The sequence below is a fragment of the Carlito syrichta genome, unplaced genomic scaffold (genome assembly GCF_000164805.1).
Source record: "Carlito syrichta isolate Samal-C Ts95f unplaced genomic scaffold, Tarsius_syrichta-2.0.1 Scaffold315299, whole genome shotgun sequence".
NCBI lineage: Eukaryota > Metazoa > Chordata > Mammalia > Primates > Tarsiidae > Carlito > Carlito syrichta.
This window is the reverse complement of record NW_007259395.1, coordinates 256122-270762: the sequence shown is the minus strand read 5'-3', so window position 1 is coordinate 270762 and position 14641 is coordinate 256122. Positions and strand designations below refer to the sequence as shown.

The 14641-nt window shown below is 42.2% G+C and overlaps 1 protein-coding gene across 2 annotated transcripts in view; it reads right to left on the bottom strand.

Moving 5' to 3' along the window:
• Positions 1-14517, bottom strand: part of PDE6D (phosphodiesterase 6D) — a 69407-nt gene extending 54890 nt beyond the window's left edge. For both annotated transcript variants that reach the window (XM_008072501.1, XM_008072502.1), the window contains exon 1: positions 14255-14517. In XM_008072501.1, the coding sequence (XP_008070692.1) occupies positions 14255-14304 (50 nt within the window). In that variant the 5' untranslated portion in view covers positions 14305-14517. The remainder of the gene's footprint in view (positions 1-14254) is intronic.
• Between the last annotated feature and the right edge of the window lie 124 nt (positions 14518-14641).

Genomic DNA, 14641 nt, shown 5'->3' with positions numbered 1-14641 from the left:
CCTCAGCCTCCCAAAGGTGCGGGATTACAGGCTGAGCCACCGAGCCCGGCTTGTGTGAGATACTTTTTTGAACAAAGCTGTATGGGGCCTGATGTGGTGGCTCATGCCTGTAATCCCAGCACTTTAAGAAGGCTGAGGTGGGAGAACTGCTTGGACCTAGGAGTTCGAGACCAGCTTAGGCAACATTGTGAGACCTTGTCTCTACAAGAAATTAAAAAAAAAAATTAGCCAGGTGTGGTGGTGTGTGCTTGTAGTCCCAGCTACTTGGTGGGCTGAGGTGGAAGGATTGCCTGAGCCCATGGGGCTGTGGTAAGCAGTGATCATGCCACTGCATGCCAGCCTGGGTGACAGAGTGAGACCCTGAATCAAAAAACAAAACAAAACAAAACAAAAAACAACCAAAAACTGCAAGGACACAATCTTGTACTTATCAGCCCTGGGTAATAACCTCCTATGTTTGATCATCATTGAAGTTGCTAATCAATTCCTATGCATGGTCATGTCCTGGCTATAGGGCTGTGTTTAAGAGGGAGAAAACAAGAATACATTCATCTGCTACTTAAATATTTTCTGGAAAATGTCATCCCCCCCCCCCCCACAGGTAACTCTAATTGTTAAAAAGTTCTTCATTATCCTGGGTTAAACCTTACCTCCAGTATCTGAGAGCTGAGGAAAAACAAAGAATAATATAGGAGATATGACCACAAGAGAAGAGAATAATTTTCAAATGGAAAATAAATCTGTGACTCAAACACTGAGAAAACTTTAAAACTTAAAATTGATAATATAGCAATAAAAAAATAAATTCTCTAGAGAGAATTTATGGGTTACTGCAGAAAACATGGACTTTGTAGGAAGACAAAACAGGGTTTAAATTAAGGTTCTGCCTTTATCTGAGTGACAACCTTGTTGATCCTCAATTCTCTCATCTATAAAGTAGGGATAATAATGTATAGATTTGTGATAATACTGTAATGTATCAAAGTTCTTTGAAAAACAGCACAGGAATATCAGACATTATCTGGCCACTCCCTTTCTTCTTGTGGTTATAGTTACAGTATTATTTATATTAGAACTATTTTTTTTTTTTTGAGTTGGAGTCTCACTCTGTCACCCAGACTAGAGTGCAGTGGCCGCTCCTGGCCACCGCAGCCTTGACGTGCTGGGCTCTGGCGATCCTTCCGTCTCAGCCTTCCAAGTAGCTGGAACTACAGGCGCGCGTTACCATGCCCAGCTAATTTTTGATTTATTGTAGAGATGAGGTCTCGCCAAGTTGCCCAGGTGGGTCTCGAACCCGCGGACTCAGGCAAAACACTCACCTCAGCCTCCCAAAGCGCAGGATTACAGGCTGAGCCACCGAGCCTGGCTTATATTGAACTATTTATGAGCTGGGCTCGGTGGCTCAGTTTGTAATCCCGCACCTTTGGGAGGCTGAGGTGAGTGGATTGTCTGAGCCTGCAGGTACGAGACCCGCCTGGGCAGCGAGACCTCATATCTACAATGAATCAAAAAATCAGGCGGGCATGGTAGCACATGCCTGTAATTCCGGCTACTTGGAAGGCTGAGGCGGAAGGCTCGCCAGAGCCCAGCAGGTCGAGGCTGCGGTGGCCGGGAGTGGCCACTGCACTCCAACCTGGGTGACAGAGTGAGACTCCAACTCAAAAAAACCCAAAAACCAAAAAACTATTTATGTTTAGTTCTCTAGACTTTATCTAAATTCAGAGGCAATAATTGTTCTCCTTGACTCTGAACCAGTGTATCCACAACGCACAAAGACTTCATCAGTATGAAATGTCATATGCTTTACATCAGATCACACACAAAAAGTTATGCCTATTTTAGGTGTGGAACATATTTCAATAGAAATATTTGCTGAAAAGAGTCCTTGTAAACTAAGAAAGGTTACCACAAAGTCAAGAAGAATTGCAGTGTTGGAAAAGGATTTTAGAGTACTTCTGGAGATCATCTACTCTAATACATACACCTTTGATGCATACACAATTTCCTGCTGCAACATTTGATGGACAAGCATCTCTCTGCTGCTTAAAATACTTTTTGGAAAATGTCTTTTTTCAGGTACCTCTATTAACTGTTAAAAACTAGACTAAACTCCATCCCCTATAATTTCTGCCACTGAGTCTTATACTTCTTCTGAGAGTCATACAACACACATTTAATTCTTCTTTAGAACAGTTTCTTAAACTTTAGAATACTTAGCTGGGCTTGGTGGCTCACGCCTATAATTTCAGCACTTTGCGAAGCAGAGGTGAGAAGATTGCTTGAGCCCAGGGGTTTGAGACCAGCCTGGGCAACCTGGAGAGACCTCATCTCTACAATAAATAAAAAAATTGGTCGGGTGTGGTGATACGTGCCTGTAGTTCCAGCCATTTGGAAGGCTGAGGCAGAAGGATCACTTGAGCCCAGCAGGTCGAGGCTGTGGTGGCTGTGAGCATGCCACTGTACTCCAGCCTGAGCAACAAAGTGAGACTCCGACTCAAAAAAACCCAAAAAGGAAAAAAAAAAGAGAACACTTTAGAAGAGAACATTCCCAGCTTTTTTCACCTTTGGGTTGAACTCCTCAGACCCCCATTATTGAATGTGGCATGTTTCAAGCGCCCCTCCTTTGCACCAGCTCCACTTTCCCCTGCCTCCCTTCATTGTAGACTAAACAAGCTCTCATGTGTGTTCCTACATTGAGACTATCACCTTCTCTGCCATAAATAGTGTGCTTCTTTAGTCCAGTCCATTGACATATTTATGGATATTAGACTTTAAGAAAATATATTTGCTTTCCTTCTCAGCTTAAAAATTGTCAGCAGGTCAAATGCAAAAAAGAACGCTACTCTCAAAAGTGTGACAACTTGAGTTTTAAGTGTTCAAGCAATAGTTAGAACTGTTAGGTTACTGAAGAAGATGATCTTTAAAATTCCTTCTAAAGGGAAGTACTCGCATCCTTTGAACAGAAAACCTATTTTCTTTATTCACATATTTATTTGTATGAGTACTTGTGGGAAGTGAGGCAGAAACTGCCAGGTTATCAAGAAAGATGGATAAAAATGGGTTTTATATTTTAGTTATCAGAAGGCAAGCATTTGAAAAATATATGCTAAAATTTTATCATTCCTAAGCAAATTTAATGTTGCAGGATTTTTTGTTTGTTTTTGTATTTTTTGTAGAGACAAGGTTTTGCTATGTTGCCCAGGTGGGTCTTAAACTTCTGAGTTCAAGAGATCCTCCTGCCTCACCCTCCAAAGTGCAAGGATACAGGTGTCAGTCGCGGCACCCAGCCAGAATTTTACAGTTTTTTATAATATTTTTGTAATTTTGTTAATAAGGCTAAAATCTGAAGAATATAACCAATGTTTAGCCTTAAAAGTTTAGAAGTCCTTGCTATTCAACAGAATAACAAGAAACTATAAGAATGTGTCACTCTCTTGAAAATAATACGTTAATAAGCCTTTTTCTTTTTTATTTATAATTATAGTTTTATTCATCTCAGTGTCCCAAAATTACTAAAGCAATGCTAAAAACCATTAAATTTACTACATTTTGTCAGTGCTGTTAATTTGCTGTTGCCTTAAGAAAAAGTGCTTTTTCTATGTTGATGATATTAGAACCTAAGAAGTACTTATGCTGATGTAAATGAAAAAAACGGAAGTTGTTCCATGTGCTAAATGTTGATTCATTTTTTTGATTGTATTGGAAGAAGAAACCACTATTTCATGAAAAGCATGGAGTATTATATTTTATTCAATATAGGATAATTTATTAATTAATAAAATGGAGTCAATGAATGAATGAATGTAGTGTTCTTTGAATTAGTAGACAGCACATCTGTGACAATCAACTTAGTAAGCTTTGCTTATGTTCTTTATACAGTTTGCTATGATAGTGTGGCTTTCAGAAGGCAAACATAACACAATTACAAGGTTGGATCTGAGGGAAATCTCTTTGTGCCATAAAAGTATCTACAAAATTGGATTTAATCATTATATTTTATTTTCTACTACATGATATTCAATTATGTCTTTAGGTAACAATTTATCATAAATTAAAATTTATAGTGAACTTTAAAAAATTAAAATAAAATTCCCTCTTATGTCACAGTAATCTGGATGGACTTAGAGTCTATAATACTGAGCAATCTATTACAGAAACAAAGAACTGAGTATCCCATGTTCTCACTCATAAGTGAACCTTGAATGATTATCATGATACTATAAGAAAAGGACTGGCAGTAGTGGGAAACTGCCGGGGTAGGGGAGCGGGGGAGGAAGCAGGATTGTCAGTAGTGGGAATCTGCTGGGGGAGGGGGGGATACCTCATCAACAAGGGTACCTGCAAAATGAACATTTGTATACTTAGCCCTGAATTGTACCCCACATCTTTAAAATAATAAAAAAATACAGAAAAGTAAAATTCTTCTTATGATGCTGAGTTTTAGCTTAGGAATAGGAAGGGACAGGTTTATATGTTTAGAAATCAAGTCCTCCCCTAACATAGAGATTTGTGGATTCAGAATGCTGACAAGTTAGACCATAAGACAAAAGTGAGGTCAAGTCTAATAAGAATCTAGAGCTGCCAAGCCTCAGCATCACTGCTAGTCCTTTATCAAATATAGTGCTGATACAACTAGAAATTTCCATGAGAACTTCACTGTGTCAGTCTGTCCCGTTACTTCAGAAGTTACTATAATGTTTCACTATGAACCATACATACAATCCTGGGAAGAAACTTAGAAGGTCTGAAGAAGACTATAAATATCTAATCATGCTCCAAATTCCTCTAAAAAAGCAAAAGTAGGAATGTCTACTTAAGCATGCTAAGTAACCAAATCAATAGGACATTATACCATTTAACCCATTCAGGATAACAATAACAATTTCGCAGTCCATGGGTGAGAAAACAAGCTACCAATAACAATCTACATAGAATCAGACCATTACTCGACAATCTGTGATTAAACAGCACTCACAAACTGAATTGGTGGCATGTCTGGTTGTTTTCCAAGAACTTGAGTTGATAGACAAAAACTATACTTTAGAAAATCATAAACCTCAAACTAATTTTTAGCACTTGGCCAAGGCAACTGTACTATGCAATACTGACATTCAAGAGGAGTTCAATAGTCTCCTACTGTTTTTGTTTTTTTTTTTGAGAAAGGGTCTTTGTCACCCAGGCTGGAGTGCAGCAACGCAATTATGGCTCACTATCACCTCAAACTCCTAGACTCAAATGATCCTTTTGCATAGCAGGGACTACAGGCACACACCACCACATTTGGCTAATTACAAACATCTTTTTTTTTTTTAGAAATGGGGTCTTGTTGTGTTGCCCAGGCTGGTATGAAACTCCTAGCCTCAAGCAATCCTCCCTTCTTAGCCTCTCAAAGTGCTGGGATTACAGGTGTAAGCTACCATGAATGTAATTCTTAATAAGAAAATCTAAGTGAATAGATGATATAAAGCCAATTATTTTTTACTGGAAGTAAAGTCACAGATCAAGATGCTACGAGAAAGAGAATACAACCATAGGAGAAGATCAACCATGGGAGAAGAATTTTTTTTTTTTTTTCTTTCAGTTGGAGTCTCACTCTGTCGCCCAGACTGGAGTGCAGTGGTCACTCCCGGCCACTGCAGCCTCGACCTGCTGAGCTCCAGTGATCCTTCTGCCTCAGTCTTTCAAGTACCTGGAACTACAGTGTACGTTACCATGTCCGGCTAATTTTTTTTTTTAATTTATCGTAGAGATGAGGTCTCGCCAAGTTGCCCAGGCAAGTCTCAAACCTGCAGGCTCAGGCAATCCACTCACCTCAGCCTCCCAAAGCGCAGGATTACAGGTTGAGCCACCGAGCCTGGCTGGGAGAAGAAATTTAAGAACACAAGTGAAAATGCTTTCAGAAACTTTCTGAGCCAAAATGGTTCTCTTTTTGCTAATCTGCCATAAATTAGAATGAGATTCATTCCTAGACAACAAGATAAACACCAGGTATACATCAATGCTTTTTTTTTTTTTTAATTAAAAAAAAAATTTTTTTTTGAGTTAGAGTCTCACTCTGTTGCCCAGACTGGAGTGCAGTGGCACACTTCTGGCCACAGCAGCCTAGACCTGCTGGGGTCCGGCAATCCTTCTGCCTCAGCCTTCCAAGTAGCCGGAACTACAGGCGTGTGCTACCACACTTGCCTAATTTTTGATTTATTGTAGAGATGAAGTCTCGCCAAGTTGCCCGGATGAGTCTTGAACCTGTGGGCTCAGGCAATCCACTCGCCTCGGCCTCCCAAAGTGCTGGGATTACAGGGTGAGCCACCAAGCCTAGCCCATCAATGCTTATTAATTAAATCATTTCTTCAGAGGCAAAACAAGTATTATAGTTTTTCAGTAAGAAAATGTAATGATAGAATGAAGTAATTGGTTATATTTCAGATAAGTGGCTTCACAGTAATATTAGCACTATTGTTGTTGTTATTAATTTTAGAGATAGGGTCTCATTATTTTACCCAGACTGGAGGGCAGTGGCACAATCATAGCTCACTGCAGCCTCGGACTACTGACCTCAAGCAAGTCTTCCAATTCAGCCTCCCTCAGCAAGGACTACAGGTGGCCACCAACATGCCCAGCTAATTTTTTTATTTTGCAGAGATGGGGTCTCACTATGTTGCCCAGACAGGTCTCAAACTCTTGGTCTCAAGTGATCCTTCCACTTCAGCCTCCCAGAGCACTGGAATTACAGGCATAAACCACTGCACCTAGTCAATTGTTATTATTAATAATTGTTAGTAAAATGAACAATAGCAGATAATATTTATTACTATGTGCCAGGCACTATACCAAGCATTTTCATGCAGTTTTATTTAATTCTCATAACAACCCTCTGATGATATGAGATGCGTATCCTGAAGTTCAAAGAATTTGTGTTCTTAGAAGTGAGTCCATGCTCTGGCTTTATTTTTTTTTTTGAGTCAGAGTTTCCTCTGTCACCCAGGCTGGAGTGCAGCAGCATGCTCACAGCCACGGCAGCCTCAACCTGCTGGGCTCAGGTGATCCTTCTGCCTCAGCCTTCCAAGTAGCTGGAACTACAGGCATTGCGCCACCATGCCCAGATAATTTTTGATTTATTGTAGAGATGAGGTCTTGCCAGGTTGCTCAGGCTGGTCTCAAACCCGTGGGCTCAGGCAATCCTCTCACTTCTGCCTCCCAAAGTGCTGGGATTACAGGTGTGAGTCTCTGTGCCTGACTAGTCCATGCTCTCAATCCCTGTGCTCTAGACTCTATTGCAGTTACAGGTAAACATTTGATAGATATCAATTACTTTCTATAGAAGCTACACACACATATACATGGAGCAAAGGAGAGTGCCTTTTTCTCTCAAAAGTTGCCAATATTGAATATTATCAATCTTTTACATTTTTGTCAATTAATTGGGAATAAGTAGATAACTTATTATTTTAATAAAACTGAGCCATCTCTTCATTTATTCATTGGTCATGTTTTTGCTTCTGAAACTGCTTGTTCATATTCTTTGCCCATTTTGAGTTAAATGTTTACTAATTTGTAGGCAGTCATTTATATTCTGACTATTATATTAATATCTGGAGTATAAATAAATAAATACATGGAGACAATGAACATACAAAAAACAAAAAAGCTAAATCACTACTTCATACCTTATAACAAAGTAAATTCCAGATGGATTAAAGATAATAAAATCACAAAAACACAATTCTTATGGCAGCCTGTTAGTTTCTTGATATTAATTTCATAAAGTTATATTTTTATGTTGGTGAAAAGTAATGGGAATAGGCAAAACAGTGCATTGCAGACTATACTAGAAAGTTAGTATAAGAGTACTGTGACAAATCTGTGTCACTGGAAGCAATTGAAAGTAACTATCTTTGGATATTATAAACATAGTAAATTTATTATTAAGTGAACAAAGTTACAAAATAATACTTTAATTCCATTTTTTATAAAAGCAAATACAAGCCGGACTCGGTGGCTCAGCCTGTAATCCCGCGCTTTGGGAGGCTGAGGTGAGTGGATTGCCTGAGCCCGCGGGTTCGAGACCCGCCTGGGCAACTTGCCGAGACCTCATCGCTACAATAAATCAAAAAATCATCCGGGCGTGGTAGCACGTGCCTGTAGTTCCAGCTACTGGAAAGGCTGAGGCGGAAGGATCGCCGGAGCCCAGCAGGTCGAGGCTGCGGTGGCCGGGAGCGGCCACTGCACTCCAGTCTGGGCGACAGAGTGAGACTCCAACTCAAAACAAACAAATAAAAAATAAAAATAAAAAAATACAAGCAAATACATTAAACATTAGCTTCATTACCAGTCCATATTCAAATTTTTTTTTTTTTTTTGAGTTGGAGTGTCACTCTGTTGCCTCGACCTGCTGGGCTCCGGCGATCCTTCCGCCTCAGCCTTCCGAGTAGCCGAAATTACAGGCCCGCGCTACCACGCCCGGCTGATTTTTTGATTTATTGTAGAGATGAGGTCTCACCAAGTTGCCCAGGAAGGTCTCAAACCCGCAGGCTCAGGCAATCCATTCACCTCAGCCTCCCAAAGCACGGGATTACAGGTTGAGCCACAGAGCCCAGCTCATATTCAAATATTTATGAAGGTCATTCTAGGTGGCTGGAGTTTGTAATAGAAAAATTAAGTAGTATTTTTAAGAATGCATTGTTTTCAGCCGGGCTCAGTGGCTCAGTCTGTAATCTCAGCACTTTGGGAGACTGAGATGAGTGAATTGCCTGAGCCTGCGGGTTTCAGACTAGCCTGGGCAACTTGGTGAGACCTCGACTCTACAATAAATCAAAAATTAGCTTGGCGTGGTAGTGCACGCCTGTAGTTCTGGTTACTTGGAAGGCAGAGGCAGAAGGATCGCCAGAGCCCAGCAGGTTGATGCTGGGGTGGTCGTGAGCATGCCACTGTACTCCAGTCTGGGTGACAGAGTAAGACTCCAAATCAAAAAAAAAAAAAAAAGAATGCATTGTTTTTGAAGATACTCCTTCTAAACAGACACAAAACTGATTAAGTTTCCAGAAAGAAGGGACTGTAGTTGATTCATTTCTGTATCCTTCTAGTGCAGAGTGCCCTAAACATAAAAGTCACCCAATAGACCTTTGTTGAATGAATGATATGGGAAATGTGGAATTTACAAACATAAATCTCTATATCAGTTGCTTAAAATAATAAAATTCATAATCTTTGCAGGAGAACCACATTTGTTTCCCAAGTAATACTTCATTCATAACTTTTATTTATAATTAGAAAATGTTACACTTTAAAAAAACGGAAAAAAAATGCAAGGCTCCTAATGTGTATGAGCTGAAAATGTATGGGGTATGACAGGGTGGAGGTGATATGAGAATGGAATCTTACAACGATTTAATATTTGAAATAACTTATGGCAAATACAAAACCTTATACTGAATTCTCTTAGACTATACCTAAGTATGCATATGTTATTCATTCTTATTGAGCATCTATTATGGGCATATGGACAAAGTGCTGTGTGAATAAAAGGGACACAAATATTTATAGGGACTTTACAATATGACCTGAAACACACATATTCTGTTCACGACAGACCAATCCTACTGGAAACTCTTACAAAACTATAATAATTAAACCAAATGTGGGAAGAAACAAATAGGTCAATGAAACAGAAATATTCCAAAAATAAACACATATCTTATGAAAATTTAGTATACAACAAAGATAGGTTTTCTAAACAGTGGAGAAAGGATCGACTAACTACTTAGTAAACAGCAATGGGACAACTGGCTATCTGAACAGCAGAAATAGTTAGATTTCTGCCACACACCAAATGTGTAAATATTCCAGGTGAATTAAAGAGCTGAATATTGAAAAGAGAAGAAGCTGGGCCCAATGGCTCACGCCTGTAATCCCAGCACTTTGGGAGGCGGAGGCGAGAGGATTGCCTGAGCCCACAGGTTCAAGACCAGCCTGGGCAATTAGCTTGGTGAGACCTTATCTCTACAATAAATCAAGAAAAATTAGCCAGGCGCATGGCTTGTGCCTGTAGTTCCAGCTACTTGGAAGGCTGAAGCAGAAGGATTGCCTGAACCCAGCAAGTCAAGGCTGTGGTGGTTGTGAGTATGCTACTGTATTCTAGCCTGGGTGACAGAGTGAGAATTCAACTCAAAAAAAAAAAACAAAAAACAAAGAGAGAGAGAGAGAGAAGAAAAGAAAGAAAGATATTTAATTAATCTTGGGATAAAGAAGGTCTTCTTGGCCAGGGTGGTAGTTCATGCCCATAATCCCTGCACTTTGGGAGGCCGAGGTGAGAGAATTGCCTGAGCCCACAGGTTCAAGACTAGCCTAGGAAACTTGGTGAGCCCTCATCTTTACAATAAATTAAAAAATTAGCCAGGTGTGGTGGTGCATGCCTGCAATTCCAGTTACTTTGAAGGCTAAGGCAGAACGATCACCTGAGCCCAGCAGGTCAAGGCTATGGTGGCCATGAGTGTGGCACTGCACTCCACACACTCCAGCGTGGGCGACAGTGAGACTCCAACTCAAAAAAAAAGATCTTCTTGAACAAGACACACGTGCAAAAGCCAGGTGAAAATATTGATAAAGTTGAAAAGATGATTTTAAAATTCTGTTCAACAAAAAAAGGAAACAAGCAGTACATGTACATAAACTTTGTCTATATGTCCATAATAGATATTCAACAAGTATGAATAATGTATGCATACTCAGAGAAAATATGTGTAACATACATAACAAGACCCGCCTGGGCAACTTGGTGAGATCTCATCTCTACAATAAATCAAAAATTAGCTGGGCGTGGTAGCGCATGCCTGTAGTTCCAGCTACTTCGAAGGCTGAGGTGGAAGGATCGCCGGAGCCCAGCAGGTCGAGGCTGCGGTGGCCGGGAGCGGCCACTGCACTCCAGTCTGGGTGACAGAATGAGACTCCAACTCAAAACAAACAAACAAACAAACAAAACCCATACATAACAGATAAAGGATTGATATTAAAATATATAAAGAATGCCTACAAAGTAATATGAAAAATAAATTCAATAATAAAATGGTCAAAAACAAAATAAGCAATTCACAGAAGAAAAAAAAATGGACAGAGGAGATTTGTAACTTCTCTAATAACAACAATAGTAATAGCGAATGCATAATGCTTACTATGCATCAGGTGCTTTCCTAAATGGTTTAGAGATCAGTTCATTTATCTCACTACAACCCTGCAAGATAGGTACTATTATTATTCCCATTTTGCAGATGAGGAAATTGAGGTGGAGGTTAAAGAAGTTGCTCAGGAACACAGGAGTGCAGGACCAGAATTCTAGCACAGGTAGTATAACTTCACGGTCCAGTATAGCTCTTAACTATGCTATATTACCTTTCCAGGTATCTAGGGATCCAGGAAAATACAAATTAAAACAAGTTATCATTTGTTATCCAAACTTGGAAAAATTAAACAGACTGACATAGTCTACATGGAAAACTGAGTATTGTTAACACCGCTGGTGAGTGAATATAAAGGCGTTTTATTTTTGTAGTTATATGCTATACTTACAGAAACAGATGCACTGTGAAAGTTCAGAAAACCAATTCACCCAACAGAAGGTGGACAAAAGTCAGCTAGTTTCTTACCAAAACATTAATTTTATTTTTCCTGAAGGTATTAGCATATCCTAAAGTTCCTGGTTTTCTTTTTCCTCTTAATCCTCAGATGCTAATGAAGGCTACCAGAGGATGTGCACTTCATCACTCCATGCTAACTTTTTGATGTGGCCACTTCCCTTGTACTTCAGGATTTAATCAGCTCAGGTCAAGCATTCCCTGAAAGCTTGTTTCTTGATGCACTGACATCACTGAATTGGCTAATTCACTTTTCCTTCTAGTGGGCTGACACAGATTCTACTTTCTATTCTTTTTCATATTTGTGCCTTAGCCTCTTTCTCAATAAGGTCAAGAGCCAAGACTGAAGGTGAGAAGTTTAAACTTTCCTGCTTTGTTCAAAAGCCATTAAAAAGGCCTTTCTTTTTTTCAGTAACATGTTAATTCCAATGAGATAAAAACACTGCTTCTGAAATATCTCAATTCTCCAGTCTCCACAGTCTCCACTTTATTGTCTATAGCACATATAGTTAAGTAACAATATAAGTTACTCAAGGCACAAATAAAATCCATGTCACAGCTTTTCTAACACTTCAGACGTCTCTGTCAACATATATACTCCATTATGAACAGAAACACAGAAAGGCACATGAAGATATAAAAGAAGCTGTTACTAAATTGCACTACATAAAAGTACTGAAAGTTTATCGTGAGTGGCAGTATGCAAAGGTGATATAGCCTTTAGTTTGTTTTTTTGTTTTTTGAGTTGGAGTCTCCCTCCGTCACCCAGGCCGGAGTGCAGTGGCACGCTCACAGCCACCGCAGCCTCAACCTGCTGGGCTTAGGTGAGCCTTCTGCTTCAGTCTTCCAAGTAGCTGCCTGGCTAATTTTTTGATTTACTGTAGAGATGAGGTCTCACCAAGTTGCCCAGGCTGGTCTTGAGCCCATGGGCTCAAGCAATCCTCTCACCTCGGCCTCCCAGTGCTGAAATTATAGGCGTGAGTCACTGTGCCCGGTCAGCCTTCAGTTTTTAAAAAAGCATAGCAGGTCAGTTTCCGTTTGAAAATTTTTATTTGCATATCCAAAACTTCCTGTATCTTTTCTGCATTGTGTTTTAAAATGTATTACCAACTTTGTTTCTGATTATAGTAAAGGAACGAAAGTTTGCAAGGGTGAAATGGGCGTTGTGAAAACACAACAGGAGACTCAGGACGGTGCTTTACAAAACCTCCAGAGGAGGAGCCCCAAAGTTATGAATACACTTTCTGAGAGGAATTTAAGAATATTTCATACTGTATGGATAGCATGTAAGAAGAGACTAGGGTTAGCAGGAAAATGTGAAATTAGAATACACAAGATCGTATTTTTTCATTTGCATCATATGTTTACAGACTAACACTCCATTAAAACACAAAGCTTCCAGGGGGCACGGGTGGCTCATGCCTATAATCCCAGCACTTTGGGAGGCCAAGGTGAGACGGTTGCCTGTGCTCAAGGGGTTGTGACCAGCCTGGGCAAGTTGGCGAGACCTAATTTCTACAATAAATCAAAAAATTAGCTGGGCGTGGTGGCGCGAGCCTGTAGTTCCATCTACTTGGAAGGCTGAGGCAGAAGGATCGCCCGAGCCCGGCAGATCGAGGCTGCGGTGGCTGTGAATGTGCCAGTGCACTCCAGCCTGGGTGACAGAGACTCCAACTCAAAACAACAACAACAAAAACCCCATCAAAACACATAAAGCTTCCCTGGCACATTAAGGGGAAGGTTGCAAAAGCCACACCACAACAGGCCTGAGGCAATGACTTCTATGTCCTACTGTATGCTACCGTGGGGTGTCTCCAACGACATCGAACCCTTGCTGGACAGCTCCACCGTAGCCAGCCGTTAACTACACCGGTAGGAGCGAGCACATAGCTTTGCTAGGAGTCCCAGCGCGAGTCATCCCACACACAAGCTTATAGTCCTCATCTTACTGGAAAGAAAACTGAGGAGCTGAGGGGACAAGCAGTGACCATCCCCTGCCTCAAAAGGCCAAGTTAACACCAGGTCAAGCTTGGTCTTCTCCTTCCCCACTTCCCTCTAATACTCCAGTCCTGGAAGAAGCCACAAGTGAGGAAGAGAAGTTGTGGAAACAAGACGGGGGTAGGGTGGGGTGAGGGACCTGAGAGAGTTTAACACAAGCATTTGTATTTGTCCCACGCAAGGTCACCCGCTCCAAGTCACTTTTCCCTGCTCCCCGGGTGGGCTTCCCGCCAACGAGGCTTCTAGGCTTCCAGATCAGTCCACCGCACCTCCCTGCCCTTCCCCACGGGCCTCAGCCCCCTCCCGGCCTCTGGGTCCCGGCTGGGGATCGGAACCCAGCCGGCCTCTCCGACACCCGTTTCCCACGCTCGGCGCCTCTCGCAGCCCGGTCCCCCAAGGCTCCTCCGCACCCCCTGGACTCCCGTCAACGACCCCTTCCTCTCCCCGGACGCCCCCATGCCCGCCTTCCGCACTCGGTCCCGCCGGGGCCCCGGCACGCGTTCCTTTCTCTCCCGTCCCGCTGCCCCTCTGCTCGGGTGCCGACCTGGCGCGGCTCCCGCACCCGGCCAGTCTCCTCAGGGAGCGGCCGCCTCCCAAGTCCTCCCGGCCCCGCCCCGCTCCCGGGCGGATACAGTTTGAAGCCCCTCAGGATCTCCCTGGCCCGCTCGTCCTTGGCTGACATGATGCGGCGGTTGCCGCCCGCGGCTCTCTCACTCTGGTCGGCGGAGCCTCGCAGACGGTGTCCAGAAGCCGAGGACGGAGCCGCAGTCCGGCCTGAACACCTCGGGCGAGCAGCGGTAGCGGCCAGACCCGGACCGGCCTCTCCCTCCCCCCAGCTCCCGCTCCTGATCCCTTCTCCTTCCCCCTAGCCTCGGAGCGCCCTCCCGAAGCCAATGAAAAGCCCGCCTCGGAGATTGACATCCGGGCCAGCCTATAGAAACGCCCAGCGGCTTCGCAGGGGGGCGGAGGGCGTCAATGGGAAGGGCCCGCCCCGGGAAGTCCCAGAGGACACAATTTTT